The 25764-nt window shown below is 43.9% G+C and overlaps 2 protein-coding genes across 3 annotated transcripts in view; both read left to right on the top strand.

Annotated features, from left to right (window-relative positions):
- Positions 1-5577, top strand: part of LOC115123489 (SR-related and CTD-associated factor 4-like) — a 47672-nt gene extending 42095 nt beyond the window's left edge. The window contains exons 13-14 of the mRNA XM_029652839.2: positions 3733-3856; positions 4086-5577. Coding sequence (XP_029508699.1) covers positions 3733-3856; positions 4086-4735 — 774 coding nt within the window. The 3' untranslated portion in view covers positions 4736-5577. The remainder of the gene's footprint in view (positions 1-3732; positions 3857-4085) is intronic.
- Positions 5578-15921: 10344 nt separating this feature from the next.
- The window catches only part of LOC115127065 (rho guanine nucleotide exchange factor TIAM1-like), a 254164-nt gene continuing 244321 nt past the window's right edge, over positions 15922-25764 (top strand). For both annotated transcript variants that reach the window (XM_065024176.1, XM_065024178.1), the window contains exon 1: positions 15922-16052. The gene's annotated coding sequence lies outside the window, so the exon portion shown is untranslated. The remainder of the gene's footprint in view (positions 16053-25764) is intronic.

Genomic DNA, 25764 nt, shown 5'->3' with positions numbered 1-25764 from the left:
AATAGCGGTTGATGACCTTGCAAATGCTACACAGGCCTAAATAGTATCATTGATGATATTATAGTATGTATAAGGTTGAAGCTCAATGTTAAATATAAATCTTCCTATTATCATATGTATGCCAATATGACACCAATGTCGATGAAAATTCACAAATCAACTTGGGAGGTACACATCACACTCCCCCCGCTTCTCATCGTGAGCCGTCCAGCAGTTACCGAGAAACACATGCCAGATTTTTTTAACAGGGTCGTTAGCAATTATGTTTTCAGAGTTTACCTAGCTCAAATTCTAGACGCCAGATTAAAACTAGACTATAGCGTCCATAAAGTGACCATTGGACTTTTAAAAAATGTAGTTCTGACTAAGTTTGTAGGTGCAACAGTTTTTATAAGATGTATCAATTTATTGATCTCACATCCTCATTTCTCTATTTAAGAACAAACGATGTGCTACCTTTTTGTAGCATTTCTGACAATGCTAACATCTTTTCAACTGAACCTTAAGAGTTTTAAAAACCAAACCAGCACTTGTTTGCCTGCGCAAAATCCGCAACTAGCTAGTAGCAGGCTAGCAGTTGTAGCTAGATAGCTAACACCAGTCGGATGAGAAGCAAGCTACAAGCAAAGGAAGCTAGCTAGCTAGGAATATTTTTGCTATGGAAGGTTTTTCATGTGGCTGATGTCATCTGTGTAAACTAAATCAGAGCACAAACAAATAAGCTAGCAAATGTCCTTGGCTGCTATTATAGCCAGTTAGCTAGGCAACTAGTCCGGAGTAGTTACAAGCCAACGAGCCTGCACCGTAGCTTTATAGATCATCCACCACAAATCAATGTTGACAATATATCATAGCTAGCTAGCTAGCTAAGTAAAGTTCATCGTCAACACCAAACATTGGGAAACTGCCATGCTGCTAACTTATAATACAGGCAATGGACATTGCTCATCTAGCTACTCCGGTATGATATAGTCAAACTGGCTAGATAGCTACGTATGCAGCCAGATGTCAGTTTCAGCACAAACACTGCTAGTAGTGCTCAGCATATGTGGGAACTCCAAGACTGTTGGGAAAGCATTCCAGGTGAAGCTGGTTGAGAGAATGCCAAGAGTGTGCAAATCTGTCATCAAGACAAAGGGTGGCTAGTTTGAAGAATCTCATATATAAAATATATTTCAATTTTTGTAACATTCTTTTGGTTACTATAGTTTTTATGTTTTTGCTATTATTCTACAATGTAGAAAATAGTAAAAAATAAAGAAAAACCTTTGAATGAGTAGCTGTGTCCAAAGTATGTGGACACCCCTTCAAATTAGTGGTTTAGGTTATTTCAGCCACAGCCGTGGCTAACAGGTGTATAAAATCAAGCACACAGCCATGCAATCTCCATAGACAAACATTAGCAGTAGAATGTCCTTACTGAAGAGCTCAGTGACTTTCAACGTGGCACCGTCATATTCTGTAATATTCTTGAGTTTATGTCAATGTCAATCAGGAATGGAGACGGGCTCTATAGACCTCAAAATATGAGTGACTGAGCCAAAACACACCTGTTGTGTTGAGCACCTACAGACAAAAAAACATGCTATGAAATACACACTCAGCGTACAAAATATTAGGAACACCTGCTCTTTCCAGGAGATAGACTGACCAGGTAAATCCAGGTGAGATCTATGATCCATTCTTGATGTCACTTGTTAAATCCACTTAAATTAGTGTAGATGAAGGGGAGGAGACGAGTTAAAGAAGGATTTTCAAGCCTCGAGACAATTAAGACGTATTGTGTTTGTGTGCCATTCAGAGGGGGAATGAACAAGTCAAAATATTGAAGTTCCTTTGAACAGAGTATGGTAGTAGGTGCCAGGCACACCGGTTTGTGTCAAGAACTGCAACGCTGCTGGGTTTTTCACGCTCAACAGTTTCCTGTGTGTATCAAGAAGGTTCCACCACCCAAAGGACATCCAGCCAACTTGACACAACTGTGGGAAACATTGGAGTCAACATGGGCCAGCATCCCTATGGAACGCTTTCAACACCTTGTAGAGTCCATGACCTCGACGAAATGAGGCTGTTCTGAGGGCAATGGGGGGTTTGCAACTCCATATTAGAAAGGTGTTCCTAATGTTTTGTCCACTCACGAAATGAGGCTGTTCTGAGGGCAAAGTTATTGAGCTGCAACCCAATTGCAACCCAATATTAGGAAGGTGCTCCTAATTTTTATACACTCTGTGTATATTTAAGCAATAAGGCACGAGGGGGTTTGGTATATTGCCAATATACCACGGCTAAGGATGCTCTTAGGCAAAACGCCAATATACAAACCCCAGAGGGGATTTATTGCTGTTATAAACTGGTTACCGACGTAATTAGAGCAGTAAATGTTTTGTCATGCCCGTGGTCTGATATACCACGACTGTCAGCCAATCAGCATTCAGGGCTCGAACCACCCAGTTTATAATGCTAAAATAAAAGTTTGAGGAAATGCCTTGGCCGTGTGTTCATTGGGTCATTTTAAGAGCATTCCTTGGCCGTGTGTTCATTGGGTCATTTTAAGAGCATTCCTTGGCCCTGTGTTCATTGGGTCATTTTAAGAGCATGCCTTGGCCGTGTGTTCATCGGGTCATTTTAAGAGCATTCCTTGGCCGTGTGTTCATTGGGTCATTTTAAGAGCATTCCTTGGCCGTGTGTTCATTGGGTCATTTTAAGAGCATTCCTTGGCCGTGTGTTCATTGGGTCATTTTAAGAGCATTCCTTGGCCCTGTGTTCATTGGGTCATTTTAAGAGCATGCCTTGGCCGTGTGTTCATCGGGTCATTTTAAGAGCATTCCTTGGCCGTGTGTTCATTGGGTCATTTTAAGAGCATTCCTTGGCCTTGTGTTCATTGGGTCATTTTAAGAGCATTCCTTGGCCGTGTGTTCATTGGGTCATTTTAAGAGCATTCCTTGGCCCTGTGTTCATTGGGTCATTTTAAGAGCATTCCTTGGCCCTGTGTTCATTGGGTCATTTTAAGAGCATTCCTTGGCCCTGTGTTCATTGGGTCATTTTAAGAGCATTCCTTGGCCCTGTGTTCATTGGTTCATTTTAAGAGCATTCCTTGGCCCTGTGTTCATTGGGTCATTTTAAGAGCATTCCTTGGCCATGTGTTCATTGGGTCATTTTAAGAGCATTCCTTGGCCCTGTGTTCATTGGGTCATTTTAAGAGCATTCCTTGGCCGTGTGTTCATTGGGTCATTTTAAGAGCATTCCTTGGCCGTGTGTTCATTGGGTCATTTTAAGAGCATTCCTTGGCCGTGTGTTCATTGGGTCATTTTAAGAGCATTCCTTGGCCGTGTGTTCATTGGGTCATTTTAAGAGCATTCCTTGGCCGTGTGTTCATTGGGTCATTTTAAGAGCATTCCTTGGCCGTGTGTTCATTGGGTCATTTTAAGAGCATTCCTTGGCCGTGTGTTCATTGGGTCATTTTAAGAGCATTCCTTGGCCGTGTGTTATTGACAATGATGGTTCAGGTGTTCAAGCCTTAATTGCTTAATTATGTGCGTTGTGCAACATGTTGTGGTGTACTGTGTAACATTTATAATGTTTGTTATGCACTCCACATGCACCGAGTGAACAAAACATTAAGAACACCTTCCTAATATTGAAGTCCCCCCTCCTTTGCCCTCAGAACAGTTGAAACGGAGAAAGTTGATCTCGTCTTAACAGGGATATTCTTGTGTTTCTGTGTGTCTCCAGGTGCCTCCAGTCCAGCCAATAGGGTCTGTGGGTGGTCCCCCTGGCCCCCCAACCCCCTCTCTCACCCCCAGTGGACCCCCTTCCTTCCTGCCCACTGACTTCAACCCCACACAGATGCCTCCAGGTAACAGTATGGAACTGAATCAAATAACTAGAGGATCACAAACAAACATTGTCCCCCCCCCCCCCCCGGATTGTCATTGTAGAATTAAAACATATTTGTTCTGAAATATACAAGAGGTCCAAACGAACCTTTTTAGAATCACGAACGCGTTTGAAGATATGTTGTTAGTCCATTTGTTTGATCTGAACTTTTCTAACCCATATGTTTTATGTCTCTGCTCTGTCTGCAGGTTTCCCTCCACCGGTGGTGGGAGGACCAAGGAGCACCAAAGATGACTCGGGGTCTAAAGACAAGGCTGGAGGGAGTGGTAGCCTCTCTGGCCCCTCAGACGCTCCAGACAGCCAGCTGGGAGCTCCAGGGCCAGGGGCCGTGATGAGTCCTCCAGGTCCAGCAGTGTTACTGGGTCCCAGGATGCCCATGATGACCATGCAGCCTCGTTCAGGACTACCACCCCCTCAACTCCAGCCCCCTTTTGCCCCTCACCTCCCTCCCCCCAACATGCCCCCAATGATGATGGGCTCCAGGGGCCCCAACCCCATGTTTCCCCCCAGGGGGGGCCCTCCAGGTGGGTTCAGGATGCCCATGGGCCACCAGTCCATGGAGGACTTTCCTCACGGACCCCCCAGACATCCCTTCCAGCCTGGACCCCCCAGACATCCCTTCCAGCCCGGACCCCCCGGGGAAGAAGGTGGCAACTGGGAGGGCGGGAGACACTTCAGGGGTGAGAGGCCAGGGTTCGGGGGACATGACAGGGATTGGGGGAGGTTTGGGGAGCAGGTGAGAGGGTTTCCGAGAGGAGGAAGAGGAGGGGGTTGGTCCAGAGGTGGGCCTGAGGGGAGAGACCGCTTCATGAATCGACAGGATAGATTTGACCGGTGATGACAGGGCCAGGGGGGGTGGGGGGGGAGGGGGCGGAGCTGAAGAGACGGGGATCAACATCTAAGGTCCTGTCGGGAAAAACCCTTTTGGAACAGGAACGAACGACCTGAACTCGTCCAATAAAAACACAAGAGTTGAGTTTTTTTCTACAGTGTAACTGAACACAATCCAGATTATCTGGCCTCGAGAGAACCACTTGGAGACTGGGCACATTTTGAGTCGGGGACACAAACATTGAAATGTACAGCCTGTCCCTGATTAATTTCTCTACCGTTCCAAAAACATTAAGACTAACACAAAGAAACATTCTGGTCCGGTTACCCAGAAACAGAATAGACCTAGTCCCTGAATAGAACACATGTTCAAAGGAGGATCTCTGTTAGAATGACTTCTTTAGTCCAGGACTAGGTTTAATCTGTGTCTGGGAAACCAACTCGATGAGAATATCACAGTTTAAACCGACGGAAGTCTAATTTTGCAGTCAGTTCATGTGAATAACTTTGTCCTATTTTTGAGCTGGTATATTCTGACAGAAAACCACAAGAGAGAAGAATACTGCTTGGTATATATATTGTATGTGCTGATGGCCAATATCTTGTTTTGTATATTTTGAGTGAATGTTTTGTTAATTCTCAAGTAAGTCTGTCACTAGGCCAGTTAGAAAAAACAAACTGTTGATTTGTTGTCAGTTTTACGGTTGGATCTGAAAACACAATGATCTTTGTATTGATTGGGGGGAGGGGGGGGGGGAGGGGGGGGGGGCGCTTCAGAACACCAAAATATTTTGCTTCAGAATTTGTATCATTAGCTGTTTTGTTTTTAGTAAACTATTTTTGTACTAAGCAAGTGTCTCTTGTAAATTCTTCATGGGAGGCAAATTTTAAATGCAATGTTTTTTTTTCACTCACTGACACCAGGGAAACTGTTGGCAGTTCCATCGTCTACCGCTAGAGGGCAATGTAGCACTTTAAAACCTGGGATAGTAGCCAGGGTCTCACTTTTACACGTCAATCAGATCAAACTTTATTTGCCACATGCGCCAAATACAACAAGTATAGACTTTACCGTGAAATGCTTTACTTACAAGCCCTTAACCAACAGTGCAGTTCAAGAAGGAGAAAATATTTACCAAGTAGAATAAAATAAAAAGTAACAGAATAACAATAACGAGGCTTTATACAGGAGGCACCAGTACCGAGTCCATGTGGAGGCTTTATACAGGAGGTACCGGTACCGAGTCCATGTGGAGGCTATATACAGGGGGTACCGGTACCGAGTCCATGTGGAGGCTTTATACAGGAGGTACCGGTACCGAGTCCATGTGGAGGCTTTATACAGGAGGTACCGGTACCGAGTCCATGTGGAGGCTATATACAGGGGGTACCGGTACCGAGTCCATGTGGAGGCTTTATACAGGAGGTACCGGTACCGAGTCCATGTGGAGGCTATATACAGGGGGTACCGGTACAGAGTCCATGTGGAGGCTTTATACAGGAGGTACCGGTACCGAGTCCATGTGGAGGCTATATACAGGGGGTACCGGTACCGAGTCCATGTGGAGGCTTTATACAGGAGGTACCGGTACCGAGTCCATGTGGAGGCTATATACAGGGGGTACCGAGTCCATGTGGAGGCTTTATACAGGAGGTACCGGTACCGAGTCCATGTGGAGGCTTTATACAGGAGGTACCGGTACCGAGTCCATGTGGAGGCTATATACAGGGGGTACCGGTACAGAGTCCATGTGGAGGCTTTATACAGGAGGTACCGGTACCGAGTCCATGTGGAGGCTATATACAGGGGGTACCGGTACCGAGTCCATGTGGAGACTTTATACAGGAGGTACCGGTACCGAGTCCATGTGGAGGCTATATACAGGGGGTACCGGTACCGAGTCCATGTGGAGGCTTTATACAGGAGGTACCGGTACCGAGTCCATGTGGAGGCTTTATACAGGAGGTACCGGTACCGAGTCCATGTGGAGGCTATATACAGGGGGTACCGGTACCGAGTCCATGTGGAGGCTTTATACAGGAGGTACCGGTACCGAGTCCATGTGGAGGCTATATACAGGGGGCACCGGTACCAAGTCCATGTGGAGGTTATATACAGGGGGCACCGGTACTGAGTCCATGTGGAGGTTATATACAGGGGGCACCGGTACTGAGTCCATGTAGAGGCTATATACAGGGGGCACCGGTACTGAGTCAGTGTGGAGGTTATATACAGGGGGCACCGGTACTGAGTCCATGTGGAGGTTATATACAGGGGGCACCGGTACTGTGTCCATGTAGAGGCTATATACACACGGTACAGAGACGATGTGGAGGTTATATACAGGGGGCACCGGTACCGAGTCCATGTGGAGGCTATATACACACGGTACAGAGACAATGTGGAGGTTATATACAGGGGGCTCCGGTACCGCTTGCCGTGGGGTCTATGACAATTTTATGGGCTTTCCTCTGACACTGCCTAGTATATAGGTCCTGGATGGCAGGAAGCTTGACCCCGTGATGTACTGGGCCGTACCTACTACCCTCCGTAGCGCCTTACGGTCAGATGCCGAGCAGTTGCCATACCAGGCGGTGATGCAACCGGTCAGGATGCTCTCGATGGTGCAGCTGTAGAACCTTTTGAGGGTCTGAGGACCCATGCCAAATCTTTTCAGTCTCCTGAGGGGGAAAAGGTTTTGTCGTGCCCTCTTCACGACTGTCTTGGTATGTTTGGACCATGATAGTTTGTTGGTGATGTGGACACCAAGGAACTTGAAACTCTCGACCCGGTCCACTACAGCCCCGTTGATGTTAATGGGGGCCTGTTCGTCCCGCCGAGGTTGTTGTCCTGGCACCACACTGCCAGTTCTCTGACCTCCTCCCTATAGGCTGTCTCATCGTTGTCGGTGATCAGGCCTACCACTGTTGTGTCGTCAGCAAACTTAATGATGGTGTTGGAGTCGTGTTTTGCCACGCAGTTTTGGGTGAACAGGGAATACAGGAGGGGACTGAGCACGCACCCCTGAGGGGCCCCAGTGTTAAGGATCAGCATGGCAGACGTATTGTTGCCTACTCTTACCACCTGGGGGCGGCCCGTCAGGAAGCCCAGGATCCAGTTGCAGAGGGAGTTGTTTAGTCCCAGGGTCCTTAGTTTAGTGATGAGCTTCCCTTTGTAGTCTGTAATAGTTTTCAAGCCCTGCCACATTCGACGGGCATCAGGGCCGGTGTAGTACGATTCAATCCTAATCATGTATTGACGCTTTGCTTGTTTGATGGTTAGTCTGAGGGCATAGTGGGATTTCTTACAAGTGTCCGGATTAGTCTCCCGCTCCTTGAAAGCGGCAGCTCTAGCCTTTAGCTCGATGCAGATGTTGCCTGCAATCCAAGGCTTCTGGTTGGGATATGTACGTACAGTCACTGTGGGGACGACATCGTTGATGCACTTATTGATGAAGCCGATGACTGAGGTGGTGTACTCCTCAATGCCATTGGATGAATCCCGGAACATATTCCAGTCTGTGCTAGCAAAACAGTCCTGTAGCGTAGCATCTGCTTCATCTTCCGTATTTAGCGAGTCACTGGTGCTTCCTGCTTTAGTTTTTGCTTGAAAACAGGAATCAGGATAGAATTGTGGTCAGATTTGCCAAATGGAGGGCGGGGGATATCTTTGAATGCGACTCTGTGTGTGGAGTAAAGGTGGTCTAGAGTTTTGTTTTTCCTGGTTGCACATGTGACATACTGGTAAAAACAGTGTAACACTGATTTAAGTTTGCCTGCAGTGTGAGTCATTTATCAGATACTCTTATCCAGAGTGACTGAGCCCTCTCCTGTTACTCCCTGTTCACCCACGACTGCGTGGCCTTGCACGCCTCCAACTCAATCATCAAGTTTGCAGACGACACTACAGTGGTAGGCTTGATTACCAACAACGACGAGACGGTCTACAGGGAGGAGGTGAGGGCCCTCGGAGTGTGGTGTCAGGAAAATAACCTCTCACTCAACGTCAACAAAACAAAGGAGATGATTGTGGACTTCAGGAAACAGCAGAGGGAGCACCCCCCTATCCACATCGACGGGACAGTAGTGGAGAGGGTAGTAAGTTTTAAGTTCCTCGGCGTACACATCACAGACAAACTGAATTGGTCCACCCACACAGACAGCGTGGTGAAGAAGGGGCAGCAGGTCTGCAGGTCTGCTCCGCATCACCGGGGGCAAACTACCTGCCCTCCAGGACACCTACACCACCCGATGTCACAGGTGATCATCAAGGACAACAACCACCCGAGCCACTGCCTGTTCACCCCGCTATCATCCAGAAGGCGAGGTCAGTACAGGTGCATCAAAGCTGGGACTGAGAGACTGAAAAACAGCTTCTATCTCAAGGCCATCAGACTGTTAAACAGCTACCACTAACATTGAGTGGCTGCTGCCAGCACACTGACTCGACTCCAGCCACTTTAATAATGGGAATTGATGTAAAATATATCACTAGCCACTTTAAACAATGCCACTTAATATAATGTTTACATAACCTACATTACTCATCTCATATGTATATACTGTACTCGATACCATCTACTGCATCTTTATTTAATACATGTATCACTAGCCACTTTAAACTATGCCACTTTGTTTACATAACCTACATTACTCATCTCATATGTATATACTGTACTCGATACCATCTACTGCATCTTGCCTATGCCGTTCTGTACCATCACTCATTCATATATCTTTATGTACATATTCTTTATCCCTTTACACTTGTGTGTATAAGGTAGTTGTTTTGGAATTGTTAGGTTAGATTACTCGTTGGTTATTACTGCATTGTCGGAACTAGAAGCACAAGCATTTCGCTACACTCGCGTTAACATCTGCTAACCATGTGTATGTGACCAATAACATCTGCTAACCATGTGTATGTGACCATTAACATCTGCTAACCATGTGTATGTGACCATTAACATCTGCTAACCATGTGTATGTGACCAATAACATCTGCTAACCATGTATGTGACCAATAACATCTGCTAACCATGTATGTGACCAATAACATCTGCTAACCATGTGACCAATAACATCTGCTAACCATGTTTTTTTTGTGTTTTTTTTACCTTTATTTAACCAGGCAAGTCAGTTAAGAACAAATTCTTATTTTCAATGACGGCCTAGGAACAGTGGGTTAACTGCCTGTTCAGGGGCAGAATGACAGATTTGTACCTTGTCAGCTCGGGGGTTTGAACTTACAACCTTCCAACGCTCTAACCACTAGGCTACCCTGCCGCCCCTGTGACCAATAACATCTGCTAAGCATGTGACCAATAACATCTGCTAACCAATACATTTGATTTGATTTACAGTTAGTGCATTCATTTTAAGATGGTGAGACAACCTCATATCACAGTCAGAGTAAATCAATGAAGTAGCTATCAGCAAGTCAGAACTAATAGGGGGAAAGTCAAGTGTGAGTGTTAGTTCATTAAAGGCAAGTTGATTTTTGAGTGTTGGGGAGGAGGAGGAGGAGGGGGGGGTTACTGTGCCACCCTATTCCCAATATATTACACGGTTTTAGGTCTCTGGTCAGAAGTAATGCACTATATAGGGGATAGAATAGGGTGCTAATTGGGATGCAGCGGTTGTCTCTGCAGCCGTCTTCAGTTCTCTCTATGCTCAGCTCGTCACCTGTCTGTGGGCTCCTCCAGACGGTGGCCATTTTGTACATCTGTTTACATTATCTGACCACGACAGGTATGTTATTCACACCTGGTTTGTTATCTTACAGTACCGGTAACAGGTATGTTACAGGTATGTTATCCACACCTGGTTTGTTATCTTACAGTACCGGTAACAGGTATGTTACAGGTATGTTATCCACACCTGGTTTGTTATCTTACAGTACCGGTAACAGGTATGTTACAGGTATGTTATCCACACCTGGTTTGTTATCTTACAGTACCGGTAACAGGTATGTTACAGGTATGTTATCCACACCTGGTTTGTTATCTTACAGTACCGGTAACAGGTATGTTACAGGTATGTTATCCACACCTGGTTTGTTATCTTACAGTACCGGTAACAGGTATGTTACAGGTATGTTATCCACACCTGGTTTGTTATCTTACAGTACCGGTAACAGGTATGTTACAGGTATGTTATCCACACCTGGTTTGTTATCTTACAGTACCGGTAACAGGTATGTTACAGGTATGTTATCCACACCTGGTTTGTTATCTTACAGTACCGGTAACAGGTATGTTACAGGTATGTTATCCACACCTGGTTTGTTATCTTACAGTACCCAGGTATGTTACAGGTATGTTATCCACACCTGGTTTGTTATCTTACAGTACCGGTAACAGGTATGTTACAGGTATGTTATCCACACCTGGTTTGTTATCTTACAGTACCGGTAACAGGTATGTTACAGGTATGTTATCCTCACCTGGTTTGTTATCTTACAGTACCGGTAACAGGTATGTTACAGGTATGTTATCCACACCTGGTTTGTTATCTTACAGTACCGTCACAAGGTTTTCACACCCCTTGACTTATTACACATTTTGTTGTGTTACAAATGGATTAATTATCTCACCAATCTACACACAAATACCCCATAATCGTTACTGATTACACATTTTGTACGGGTAACTTGTAACCGTAACCTACCCAACCCCGTGTAGGAAAACCCTGGTCTTTGTGGTGGAATCTGTGTTTGAAATGCACTGCTCGACTGAGGGACAGATGTGTATATATATATGTATGTGTATATGAGGTACAGAGATGAGGTAAGTCATTCAACAATCAAAGCTAAAACACTTACTGCACACATTCCATGCAACTTATTGTGACATGTTAAGCACAGTTTTACTCCTGAACTTATTTAGGCCATAACAAACAGGTTGAATAGTTATTGACTCAAGACATTAAAGCTTTTCATTTTTAATTTCTTTCAAATAATTTCGGGAAAAAAACGTTGACATTATGGAGTATTGTGTGTAGGCCAGTGACACAATCTCAATTGAATCATTTTTAAATTCAGACTGTAACACAACAAAAATGTGTAAAAAGTCAAGGGGTGTGAATACTTTCTGAAGAGCGCTGCACATGTTAAGGGCGACTGTTTCTTAACCCCACAACAACAGCCTCTGTTCAGTTGACATGTGAGTCCATTGCTACCGGCCGCTTGACTCTGCATGATACAATGTTGTCTTTGACGTTTTCTCTAAGCCTGCATCTTACGATCCCCCCTATAGCCCGAGGTTATTACTGCTGGAGACTGAGACAAAGCTTGAACTGTTTGTTCCTGTAATATTGGAAACTGAAAAGTTGAAACTCTTCAGAAGTTATAAACTCAGTTATTATGAACTCTTTTTTTATTTTTGTCTTGGTCACATCTCTGAAAGTGTGTTCCCTTCACACACCTAATACCTCTGGTTCTGGTTTGGCGATGGTCTTTCATAACCTCAGTTTTATATTTGTAGGAAATTAGATTGTTCCACATCCGACGAGCGTCAGAGCCGGTGTAGTAGGAGACAGGATTAAGTAGGAATCCTACTACACCGGCTCTGACGCTCGTCGGATGTGGCAGGGCTTGAAAACTATTACAGACTACAAAGGGAAACCCAGACACGAGCTGCCCAGTGACGCGAGCCTACCAGACTAGCTAAATGCCTTTTATGTTTGCTTCGAGGCAAGCAACACTGAAGCATGTACGAGAGCACTAGCTGTTCTGGATGACTGTGTGATAACGCCCTCAGTAGTCTATGTGAGCAAGACCTTTAAACAGGTCAAGATTCACAAAGCCGCGGAGCCAGGCGGATTACCAGGATGTGTACTCAGAGCATGCGCGAACCAACTGGCAAGTGTCTTCACTGACATTTTCAACCTCTCCCTGACCAAGTCTGTAATACCTACACGTTTCAAGCGGCGAAGGTAACCTGCCTAAATGACTAGCGCCCCATAGCACTCACGTCGGTAGCCATGAAGTGCTTTGAAAGGCTGGTCATGGCTCACATCAACAGCATCGTCCCAGATATCCTATACCAGGGCTGCCCAACCCTCTTCCTGGAGATCTACTGTCCTGTGGGTTTTCAGTCCAACCTTCTTCCTGGAGATCTACTGTCCTGTAGGTTTTCAGTCCAGCCCTCTTCCTGGAGATCTACTGTCCTGTAGGTTTTCAGTCCAGCCCTCTTCCTGGAGATCTACTGTCCTGTAGGTTTTCAGTCCAGCCCTCTTCCTGGAGATCTACTGTCCTGTATTTTCCTGGAGATCTACTGCCCTGTAGGTTTTCAGTCCAACCCTCTTCCTGGAGATCTACTGTCCTGTGGGTTTTCAGTTCAACCCTAATTTAACACACCCGATTCTACTTATTATCTGCTCAACAAGACCTTAACTAGCTGAATCAGATATGCTAAATTAGGGTTGTACTGAAAACCTATAGGACAGTAGATCTCCAGGAAGAGGATTGGGCAGCCCTGCCCTAGACCCAATCCAATTTACACCCCCCCTAACAGATCCACAGATAACACAATCTAAATCGCACTCCACACATGCCCTTTCCCACCTGGACAAAAGGAACACCTGTGTGAGAATGCTGTTCATTGACTACAGCGCAGCGTTCAACACCATAGTGCCCACGAAGCTCATCACTAAGCTAAGGACTCTGGGACTAAACACCTCCCTCTGCAACTGGATGCTGGACTTCCTGACGGCCCGCCCCCAGGTGGTAAGGGAGGGCAACAACACGTCTGCCACTCTGATCCTCAACACTTGGGCCCCTCAGGGGTGTGTACTTAGTCCCTTCCTGTACTCCCTGTTCACCCACCACTGGGTGGCTAAACATGACTCCAACACAATTGTTAAGTTTGCTGACGACACAACAATGGTAGGCCTGATCACCGACATCGACGAGACAGCATATAGGGAGGTCAGAGAACTGGCAGTATGGTGCCAGGACAACAACCTCTCCCTCAATGTGAGCAAGACAAAAGGAGCTGATCGTGGACTACAGGAAAAGGCGGGATAAACAGACCCCCATTAACATCGACGGGACTGTAGTGGAGCGGGTCGAGAGTCATCAACGAACTAACATGGTCCAAACACACCAAGACAGTCGTGAAGAGGGCACAACAAAAGCTTTTCCCCCTCAGGAGACTGAAAAGATTTGACATGGGTCCCCAGATCCTCAAAATGTTCTACAGCTGCACCATCGAGAGCATCCTGACCGGTTGCATCACCGCCTGGTATGGCAACTGTTCGGCATCTGACCGTAAGGCGCTACAGAGGGTAGTGCGAACGGCCCAGTACATCACTGGGACCAAGCTTCCTGCCATCCAGGACCTCTATACCAGGCGATGTCAGAGGATGCATAAAATTGGCAGAGACCCAGTCAGACTGTTCTCTCTGCTACCGCACGGTAAGCGGTACCAGAGCGCCAAGTCTAGGACCAAAAGGCTCCTTAACAGCTTCTACCCCCAAGCCATAAGACTGCTGAACAATTAATCAAATGGCCAACGGACTATTTACATTGACACCCCCCCCCCTCCTCCTTCCATTTGTTTTTACACTGCTGCTACTCTCTGTTTATCTATGCATAGTCACTTAACCCCTACGTACATGTACATATTACCTCGACTAACCTGTACCCCCGCACATTGACTCGGTACCGGTACCCCCTGTATAAAGCCTCCTTATTGTTATTTTATTGTGTTACTTTTTATAATTTTTTACTTTAGTTTATTTGGTAAATATTTTCTTAACTCTTCTTGAACTGCACTGTTGGTTAAGGGCTGTTGGTTAAGGGCTGTTGGTTAAGGGCTGTTGGTTAAGGGCTGTTGGTTAAGGGCTGTGGTATCCCAGACTCCAGACTCCCAGACTCCGATTGGCTCCAGCAAGAGGTTAGCGGGGTTTTCCAATCTATTCCCAAGTCGTCTCCACTGGCCGAGCACCCTTCCTCTTTCCTCGCGGCCATAGATTGTCTAAGATACTTGTTGAAGAGGTTTCAGATGTTTTCAGATAATAATAATAACAATTAAATAATTATTTAAAAAACAAAAACGTACATTAACAGCCTAAAAAGTTGTACAACTACCTACAACTACTAATACCAACTAATAAAACCAACTACTGCTACAACTAATGAAACCTACTGCTACAATCTACTGCTACAACTAATAAAACCTACTGCTACAAGCTACAACTTATAAAAATACTGCTGCAACCTACTGCTGCAACTACTAATAAAAATACTGCTACAACTACTAATAAAAATACTGCTACAAGCTACAACTACAACTTATAAAAATACTGCTACAACTACTAATAAAACCTACTTCTACAACAAATAAAACTACTGCTCCAACTACTAGTACAACTACTAAAACCTACTGCTACAACTACTGCTACAACTACAACTAATACAACTACTGCTACAAGCTACTGCTACAACTACTAACAAAACTAATACAACTACTGCTACAACTAATAAAACAAATACAACCTACTGCTACAACTACTGATACAACTACAACTACTAATACAACTAATAGTCCTGTTCTGTGAGCCCATGCGGCCTACCACTTCTCGGCTGAGCCGTTGTTCATCCTTGACGTTTCCACTTCACAGTAACAGCACTTACAGTTGAAGGGGAAGCTCTAGCTTGGCAGACATTTGACAAACTGACTTGTTGACTATGACGGTGCCACGTTGAAAGTCACTGAGCTCTTCAGTAAGGACATTCATCTGCCAATGTTTGTCTATGGAGATTGCATGGCCGTGCGTTCCACTTTATACACCTGTTAGCAACAGATGTGGCTGAAAAAGCCAAATCCACTCATTTGAAGGGACGTCCACATACTTTTTGTATATTAGTATATTTGAACTAATAAACGTTCAAAACCTAAAAAGGACCATCTCGGATTAAATCTTCATTGACATTAATTTATCACGGACATAGGTTGCTACTCCCCCCACCTAGAGTGCACCTAAACAACCTGACCATTACGACATTTCTATTCGATCAAATAAACCTCACGTAGCAAATGAGCAATACATTTTTTTAAAATCAATTTTGACACGCTTTCATTGACCTGCATACAAAAATTCCTCACTTCGTGGGTTTATTTCCGTGGACATATTTTGGGCGGAGTAAAACCTCTCGCTTCGCCTCTTCCTCTCTGTCGTGGCGTAGAAACAACATGGTAGCGGCAACAGACGGAGCTTTCCGCGGCAACAGACTAGCGATGCCATATTCTACACAGCGCGTCCAATTCACCGCATACACTGGACGACAGCCACAATAGTCAACAGCGAGTAATGAACAGGTATGTTTTGATGCATAATGTTTGTTTTCTTCTCATGTGGTGGGGATAAATTAGCCTGATGTTTGACGCCGAGATATATTCCCCCCCCCTAGGTCCTAGAGACCGGGGCCAATAACCGTGACCGCGTCAATAACAAGGCATAACGCAGATTTCTCTTTCATAGATAGGCTACCGTTTGTCTAATTGTTTAAGACAGGCTAAACTCACAGGTAGGATGTCTGGTGTTTGTCAAATCCAGCCATCAAAGCTGAAATGACTGCATACGCCATGTAGCCGACACTTGATTTACCATAAATAATGGATACATGCATGTGCGCGCCCATTCAATGCCCTAGCATCATTTTCAATGCCTCCGTCACATGAAGGGCACCTATAGCCTTTATAATGTATAGGCTACATTGAGCAATAATTCACATCACAATATGTTCCAGTCCCCGCCCCGGTGAGAGGTAAACCCCTCCCCAGTGTGATGTCTCTGTTGTATCTTCGTCACTGACCAGAGAAGCCCAGGGTGACTCTGACAAAGAGACACAGACTATTCATCACATGCATGCCTTGGTACAGGTTTTCCCCCAAATTAAACTTGACACCAGTCTATTGTAAGCTATTGATTAAACCAAATACACACGCAGGACATAAAAGACAACCTGTAGAATAATAAGCATTGATTGTGTTGATTTTGACAATGTAGTTGGAGACCAGCTGTAGTCCTCATGGTCATATCATGAACGAATGGTCTCAGAATGACTTGTGTGTGTGGTAGGAGGATGGACTAAATATCGTGCAGATTTGATTAGATTTGGAACACTGTTAGACCCTTGTCTGTCTTGTCTACCACTGATGTTTTGGGGACAAGTCTTCAGCATATCATCACCAACACCCTGGTACAAAAAAACAGAGTTAGTCATTCGTTACATCCCAAATGGCACCCTATTCCCTAAATAGTACACTACTTTTGCCCAGAGGTCTATATAGGAAATAGGGTGCCATTTGGGACTGCATCTTTGACTAATTTGTGCCGCAGCATTTAACACGGTGACCTTGTTGGAGGATGTAGGCTAACAGAATTATCTCTCTCTTATCTGAGAACATAGGATGTAGGCTAACAGAATCATCTCTCTCTTATCTGAGAACATAGGATGTAGGCTAACCAGAATCATCTCTCTCTGTATCTGAGAACATGGGATGTAGGCTAACCAGAATCATCTCTCTCTTATCTGAGAACATAGGATGTAGGTTAACCAGAATCATCTCTCTCTGTATCTGAGAACATAGGATGTAGGTTAACCAGAATCATCTCTCTCTGTATCTGAGAACATGGGATGTAGGTTAACCAGAATCATCTCTCTCTGTATCTGAGAACATAGGATGTAGGTTAACCAGAATCATCTCTCTCTGTATCTGAGAACATAGGATGTAGGCTAACAGAATTATCTCTCTCTTATCTGAGAACATGGGATGTAGGTTAACCAGAATCATCTCTCTCTGTATCTGAGAACATAGGATGTAGGCTAACAGAATTATCTCTCTCTTATCTGAGAACATGGGATGTAGGTTAACCAGAATCATCTCTCTCTTATCTGAGAACATAGGATGTAGGTTAACCAGAATCATCTCTCTCTGTATCTGAGAACATGGGCAATTCCATGGTAACAGAATCATCTCTCTCTGTATCTGAGAACATGGGATGTAGGTTAACCAGAATCATCTCTCTCTGTATCTGAGAACATGGGCAATTCCAGAACGATACTGAGACTCGGATTGTATATCAAAAAAATGTATTAACGAAGATTTTAAAGTTAAACAAACCATACAACTCTATATCTTAGGACAATTTAAAAAAATAATTTCCATGGAGAATTTTACAGAAGCACATTTTACTTAAAGAACAGTGCAGATTTTTATGTATTTATTTAATTTAAACTTTATTTAACGAGGCAAGTCAGTTAAGAACAAATTCTTAATTACAATGACTGCCTACCAAAAGGCAAAGGCCTACTGCGGGGACGGGGGCCTGGGATTTAAAATAAAATTATACAATATAAATATAGGACATTTGACTTTTGTGGAGCGATGGGTAACGATGCTTCGAGGGTGGATGTTGTCGATGTGTTCCTGGTTCGAGCCCAGGTAGGGGAGAGGAGCGGGACGGAACCTATACTGTTACACTGGCAATACTAAAGTGCCTATAAGAACATCCAATAGTCAAAGGTATATGAAATACAAATGGTATAGAGAGAAATAGTCCTATAATTCCTATAATAACTACAACCTAAAACTTCTTACCTGGGAATATTGAAGACTCGTATTAAAAGGAACCACCAGCTTTCATATGTTCTCATGTTCTGAGCAAGGAACTTAAACGTTAGCTTTCTTACATGGCATATATTGCACTTTTACTTTCTTCTCCAACACTTTGTTTTTATATTATTTAAACCAAATTGAACATGTTTCATTATTTATTTGAGGCTAAATTGATTTTATTGATGTATTATATTAAGTTAAAATAAGTGTTCATTCAGTATTGTTGTAATTGTCATTATTACATTAATCACTATCGGCTTTTTTGGTCCTCCAATAATCTGTATCGGCGTTGAAAAATCATAATCGGTCGACCTCTACTACATAGACCTAAGCCAACAACATAGCAACACATGACAACTCACATGGTAGCAACACAACATAGTAGCATCACATAGTAGTATCACAAGACCTGGTATAAACATTATTGAGCACAGTCAACACCAAAACAGGCAAGAAGGTAGAGACAACAATACATCACACAAAGCAGCCACAATTGTCAGTAAGTGTGCCCATGATTGAGTCTTTGAATGTAGAGATTGAGATAAAACTGTCCAGTTTGAGTGTTTGTTGCAGCTCGTTCCAGTCACTAGCTGCAGCGAACTGAAAAGAGGAGCGACCCTGGGGTGTCTGTGCTTTAGGGACCTTTAACAGAATGTGACTGGCAGAACGGGTGTTGTATGTGGAGGATGAGGGCTGCAGAAGGCATCTCGGATAGGGGGGAGTGGGTCCTAAGAGGGTTTTATAAATAAGCATCAACCAGTGGGTCTTGTGACGGGTTTACAGAGATGACCAGTTTACAGAGGAATACAGAGTGTCCTATAAGGAGCATTGGTGGCAAATTTGATTGCCGAGTGGTAGAGAGCACCCTTACCTGCCGATCTATAAATTATGTCTCTGTAATCTAGCATGGGTAGGATGGTCATCTGAATCAGGGTTAGTTTGGCAGCTGGGGTAAAAGAGGAGCGATTGCGATAGAGGAAACCAAGTCTAGATGTAACTTTAGCCTGCAGCTTTGATATGTGCTGAGAGAAGGACAGTGCACCGTCTAGCCATACTCTCAAGTACTTGTATGAGGTGACTACCCCAAGCTCTAAACCCACAGAGGCATTAAAAACACCTGTGGGAGGAGGGGCATTCTTCTTACCAAACCACATTACCTTTGTTTTGGAGGCGTTCCGAACTAGGTTAAGGGTAGAGAAAGTTTGTTGGACACTAAGAAAGCTTTGTTGTAGAGCATTTAACACAACATTCGGGGAGGAGCCAGCTGAGTATAAGACTATCATCTGCATATAAATGGGTGAGAGAGCTTCCTACTGCCTGAGCTATGTTGTTGATGTAAATTGAGAAGAGCGTGGGGCAGAGGATCGAGCCTTGGGGTACGCCCTTGGTGACAGGCAGTGGCTGAGACAGCATATTTTCTGACTTTATACACTGCACTCTTGGAGAGTAGTAGTTAGCAAACCACGCCAAAGACCCCTCAGCGATACCAATAATCTGGCCCACAAGAATGGAATAGTCTACCGTATCAAAAGTTTTGGCCCAGTCAATAAAAATAGCATCACAACATTGCATAGAATCAAGGGCAATGGTTACATCCTTAAGGACCTTTAAAGTTTCAATGCCACATCCAAAACCTGAGCGGAAACCAGATTGCGTACCCGAGAGAATACTATAGACATCAAGAAAGCCAGTCAGTTAGTTATTGACAAGTTCTTCCAACACTTTGGTCAGTTAATAAACAGGACAAAAATAGAAATAGCACTATAAGTTAGGATCAGCTTGTTCTCCCCCTTTAAATAAAGAATGAACCAAGTAATGGGAACCTCCCTAGAAAGGAGAGACAGGCAGCAACCTTAAAGAAGAAAGGGTCTAAACCATCTGACCCAGATGGGGGTCAAGTTTAACTTAGGGCTAGGGGTCCCGCTAGCGTGAAACTGGGGGGCACAAACACACAATTCAAATAAATAATCATAAATATTATGGATTTTAAACATGTATGTACATATAAATGTCTTATATCGCATGAAAGCTTAACTTCTTGTTTAATCTAACTGCACTGTCCGATTTACATGAGTTTATACAGCGAAAACATGCCATGCGATTGTTTGAGGATGGCGCCCCACATCAAAATATTTTTCCACTGGCAAAGGTTTCATACATAAACATGTATAAAGATAAAATATTCGCTCACTTTTTGAAAATCTTCCTCTAATTTGTCATCCAAAGGATCCCAGCTATAACATGTAGTGTCGTTTTGTTAGATAAAATCCTTCTTTATATCCCAAAAAGTCAGTTTAGTTGGCGCCATCGATTTGAGTACTCCACTTGTTCAACTTGGAGAGAAAGGAATCTGAAAATCTACCCCTAAACTTGGTTTCAACAAGTCAAAATATGTTTCTATTTACTCCTCAGATACCCTAAAATGTAATCAAACTATAATATTTATTTCGGAAAGAAGTATGTTCAATAGGAAAACGATTTTAGCAGGTGCGTAATGTCTTCATGGCACGTGCAAACACGAATTTCCAAGACTGTGTCCCTCCACTAAAATGGTTATTTCCTATTAATTTTGGAAGTTACAAGCGTGAAACCTGGAACATAGACTGCTGACACCCTGTGGAAGCCATAGGAATTGCATCCAGGGAGCTAATTTTCAATATGATCTTTCTATTGCATTTCTAAGAGGATGGTCTCTCTCAACAACAAAAAACTTCCGGTTGGTTTTTCTTTGGATTTTCTCCTACCGTATCTATTGTGTTATATTCACCTACATTATTTTAACATTTCTACAAACTTCAAAGTGTTTTCTTTCCAACGGTACCAACTATATGCATATCCTGGCTTCAGGGCCTGAGCAACAGGCTGTTTACTTTGGGCACGTCAGTCAGGCAGGAAGTGGAGAGAAAAAAGGGGCCTAGCCCTAAGAAGCCCGTTTAGCACCTCGGACTTAGTGACTGCCTGGAGGGAGAAACTTTGTACAGGGGCACGGGAAAAAGAGGGAGAAGCATCAGGGATAGTCGCACTAGAAGAAAAATGGAAAGCAGATGCAAAGTTCGATAACAGAACGATGTCACAAACAGCACGAACAGTCATTCTGTTGTTACCAAACTCTGCATCGGCACTGTTTTTCAAATGTTTTTTTTGTAATATTTTCTGTGGGAATTGTTATAAGTAGTCCGTTGTGCATAGAGTTGTATGGTTTGTTTAACTTTGGTTTTGGTTTGACATACGTTTTTAAAGTGAGAAATGTGAGTGTCAGCATCATTCTGTTACCGTGGAATCGCCCATATAGGGACCTTTAATGACTGTGACCTTCCAGGCTAGCTAGCTGCTTCACAATCTCATCCCCTACTGCTCTCTCAACAGTCCAGACATTATTGCAGCAATGCTGTCCAGACCCAAATGGTTGGCCCTGCCCTGGCCCTGCCCTGGCCTTATCCTGGCCCTGTCCTGGCCTTATCTTGGCCTTATCTTGGCCCTGTCCTGGCCCTGTCCTGGCCGTATCCTGGCCTTATCCTGGCCCTGTCCTGGCCTTATCCTGCCCCTATTGCTTTGTAATTGCATAGTAACATTACTGTACACAATTATCGTGAAGCGTTACCTACAGTGCCTTCAGAAAGTATTCATTCCCTTTGACTTCCATGTTTTATGTTAGACTGAATTCAAAATGGATGACATTTACTTTCTCATCCATCGACACACAATACCCCATAATGACAAAGTAAAAACTACAAGTAACTACAATGTTGTTGATCCATCCTCAGTGTTCTCCTATCACAGCCATTAAACTCTGTCATTTAGGTTGGTATTGTGGAGTAACTACAATGTTGTTTATCCATCCTCTGTTCTCATATCACAGCCATGAAACTCGAACTGTTTTAAAGTCACCATTGACCTCATGGTGAAATCACTGAGCGGTTTCCTTCCTCTCCGGCAACTGAGTTAGGAAGGACGCCTGTATCTTTGTAGTGACTGGGTGTATTGATACACCATCCAAAGTGTAATTAATAACTTCACCATGTTCAAAGGGATATTCAATATCTGCTTTAAAAAAAAACATCTACCAATAGGTGTCCTTCTTTGCGAGGCATTGGAAAACCTCCCTGGTCTTTGTGGTTGAATATGTGTTTGAAATTCACTGCTCGACTGAGACTTTATTGATAATTGTATGTGTGGGGTACAGAGATGAGGTAGTCAATCATGTTAAACACTATTATTGCACACAGAGTGAGTCCATGCAACTTATTGTGACTTGTTAAGCACGTTTTTACCTCTGAACTTATTGAGGCATCGCCTTAACAAAGGGGTTGAATACTTATTGACTCAATACATTTCAGATTTCTATCTTTCATTTATTAGTAAATATTTCAACAACTAAAAATAATTCCACTTTGACATTATGGGGTTGTGTGTGTGTGTGTGTGTGTGTGTGTGGGCTGGTGACCAAATGACCAATATCTAAATTTAATCCATTTTAAAATTCAGAACATGTGGAAAAGGTTAAGGGGTGTGAATACTTTCAGAAGGCACTGTATAAATCTAGAATTGCTGCAAGTGATAAGTTCAAATGTTTGCCTTAGTTCTGCTTCGTAGAATTAGTCAATTTCGATGTTAAAGCCCCGCGAAAGTCCAATGTCTTGTCCAGGGGGTGTACTTGTACATCATACTGCCTCACGCTACAGAAACAGGAAATGGGCTCCTGATCTATAGGCTGTTCTGGCTCGGACAAGGCTGCTTGCTTTTACTTTTCAATGTCGGTGTACAAAGTACTGCAATGAGGCTGCTCGGAGGTCCTGGAAGCTCTGTGAATGTGAGCTGTCTGTATTAACTCTCTCTGTGAATGTGAGTTGTCTGTATTAGCCCTGTCTGTGAAATATGAGCTGTCGGTTCTAACTCTCTCTGTGAAATATGAGCTGTCTGAACCAACCCTCTCTGTGAAATATGAGCTGTCGGTTCTAACTCTCTCTGTGAATATCCTCTTTCCCGACCCATCATGTAGTGTGTAGGTACGAGGTCAAGTTACCTGGGGGTGATCTAAGGTGGGAGAGAGTGGAGGGATGGTGGGAGGGAGAGGAAGATACGGGGGGGGGGGTTGTTATGAGTCTCCTCTAGAAGAGCCTCGGAGTCCTGAGGGCTGTAAGTTGAGAAGATGAATGACAACAAGACCACAAGCTTCATACACACAGAGTAGGGAGTGTCTCTTATCTCGGGGCGGCAGCGTAGCCTAGTGGTTTAGAGCGTTGGACTAGTAACCGAAAGTGTTGCAAGATCAAATCCCCGAGCTCACAAGGTACAAATCTGTCATTCTAACCCTGAACAAGTCAGTTAACCCACTGTTCCTAGGCCGTCACTGTAAATAAGAATTTGTTCTTAACTGACTTGCCTAGTTAAATAAAGGTAAAATAAATAAATATCTCCTCTCTCTGTCTGCCTTCTCTCTCTCTTTCTCTTCTCTTTCTTTCTCTCTTCTCTTTCTTTCTCTCTTTCTCTCTTTCTCTTTCTCTTCTTTCTTTCTCTCTTTCTCTTCTTTCTTTCTCTCTTTCTCTTCTCTTTCTTTCTCTCCTCTTTCTTTCTCTCTTTCTCTCTTTCTCTTTCTTTCTTTCTCTCTTTCTCTTTCTTTCTCTCTTTCTCTTTCTTTCTCTCTTTCTCTTCTCTTTCTTTCTCTCTTTCTTTCTCTCTTTCTCTTCTCTTTCTTTCTCTCTCTCTTTCTCTCTTTCTTTCTCTCTTCTCTTTCTTTCTTTCTCTCTTCTCTTTCTTTCTTTCTCTTTCTCTCTTTATTTCTTTCTCTCTCTCCCTCCATGTTGCTACTGATTATGCTCCTCTCTGGCTTGTAGCCATGAGGCCCAGGCCATATTGGAATGGCCTCTTCTCTTGGCATTTACCATGCTTGTGTCCCAAATGACACCCTATTCCTTGTTTTAGGGCCCATAGGGCTCTGGTCAAAAGGAGTGCACTATGTAAGGAATAGGGTGCTATTGTGGACACATACCTCATCTCCAGCTACCGTCTCATACGTAGGCTACTGGAGGTAAAGCAGGAGCTTTCATTTGAACCACACGAAGATGAATGTTGTCTGCAACATTCATCTGATCCATTCTCTTTTCAAAACAGTTGAGGACTTGTCTCCTAAACAAACTGAGGTTTTGTTATTTTCTTGTGTAAAAGCTTGTACTCCCCAAACACAGACGATTGCTTGAAATGTGCATATTTTAGGTATTTTTAAAGTAGTTTGTCTGTCTGATTTTGAATAATATTTTATCCCACGTTCACATAACTGCTTGTTCATTTCATTTGCAAAGTGGAGCCAAGTAAATGGTTTTAGTGTTGTCGATGAGTGTTCTGTTTGTTCTGTCCAGCTGCAACGTTGTGTACGTCTCGAATGGCCCCCTATTCCCTATATAGTGCACTACTTTTAACCCAAAATGGCCCCCTATTCCCTATATAGTGCACTACTATTGACCTGAGCTCCATGGGGCCTGGCAGTGCACCAGAATGGCTTAGGGTGCCATATGGGATGCACATGTTGCTGTGGTTCTGTTTGTTCTTTACACCAGCCAGACAACAGTCCATTAGGCTGATTTCTAGTTATATATATATATATATATATATATATATTTTTTTTTTTATATACAAATGGACTCTTTAATAAAAATCATTATAAAGCAAAAATCTTTTTAGCGTTTTGAAATGTCAAAAATGGAAAAAAAGGCCAACACTCACTGGCTATGGGGTCCTACACTCACTGGCTATGGGGTCCTACACTCACTGGCTATGGGGTCCTACACTCACTGGCTATGGGGTCCTACACTCACTGGCTATGGGGTCCTACACTCACTGGCTATGGGGTCCTACACTCACTGGCTATGGGGTCCTACACTCACTGGCTATGGGGTCCTACACTCACTGGCTATGGGGTCCTACACTCACTGGCTATGGGGTCCTACACTCACTGGCTATGGGGTCCTACACTCACTGGTTATGGGGTCCTACACTCACTGGCTATGGGGTCCTACACTCACTGGCTATGGGGTCCTACACTCACTGGCTATGGGGTCCTACACTCACTGGCTATGGGGTCCTACACTCACTGGCTATGGGGTCCTACACTCACTGGCTATGGGGTCCTACACTCACTGGCTATGGGGTCCTACACTCACTGGCTATGGGGGTCCTACACTCACTGGCTATGGGGGTCCTACACACACTGAGTGTGGGGTCCTACATACACTGAGTGGACAAAACATTAGGAACACCTTTCTAATATGGAGTTGCAAACCCCCTTTGTCTTCAGAACAGCCTCATTTCGTCGGGGTCATGGACTCTACAAGGTGTTGAAAGCGTTCCACAGGGATGCTGGCACATGTTGACTCCAATGTTTCTCACAGTTGTGTCAAGTTGGCTGGATGTC

Source organism: Oncorhynchus nerka, linkage group LG11 (assembly GCF_034236695.1).
Source record: "Oncorhynchus nerka isolate Pitt River linkage group LG11, Oner_Uvic_2.0, whole genome shotgun sequence".
Classification (NCBI taxonomy): domain Eukaryota; kingdom Metazoa; phylum Chordata; class Actinopteri; order Salmoniformes; family Salmonidae; genus Oncorhynchus; species Oncorhynchus nerka.
Note: the sequence above shows the minus strand (reverse complement) of the source record. Positions and strands in the feature narration are given on the sequence as shown.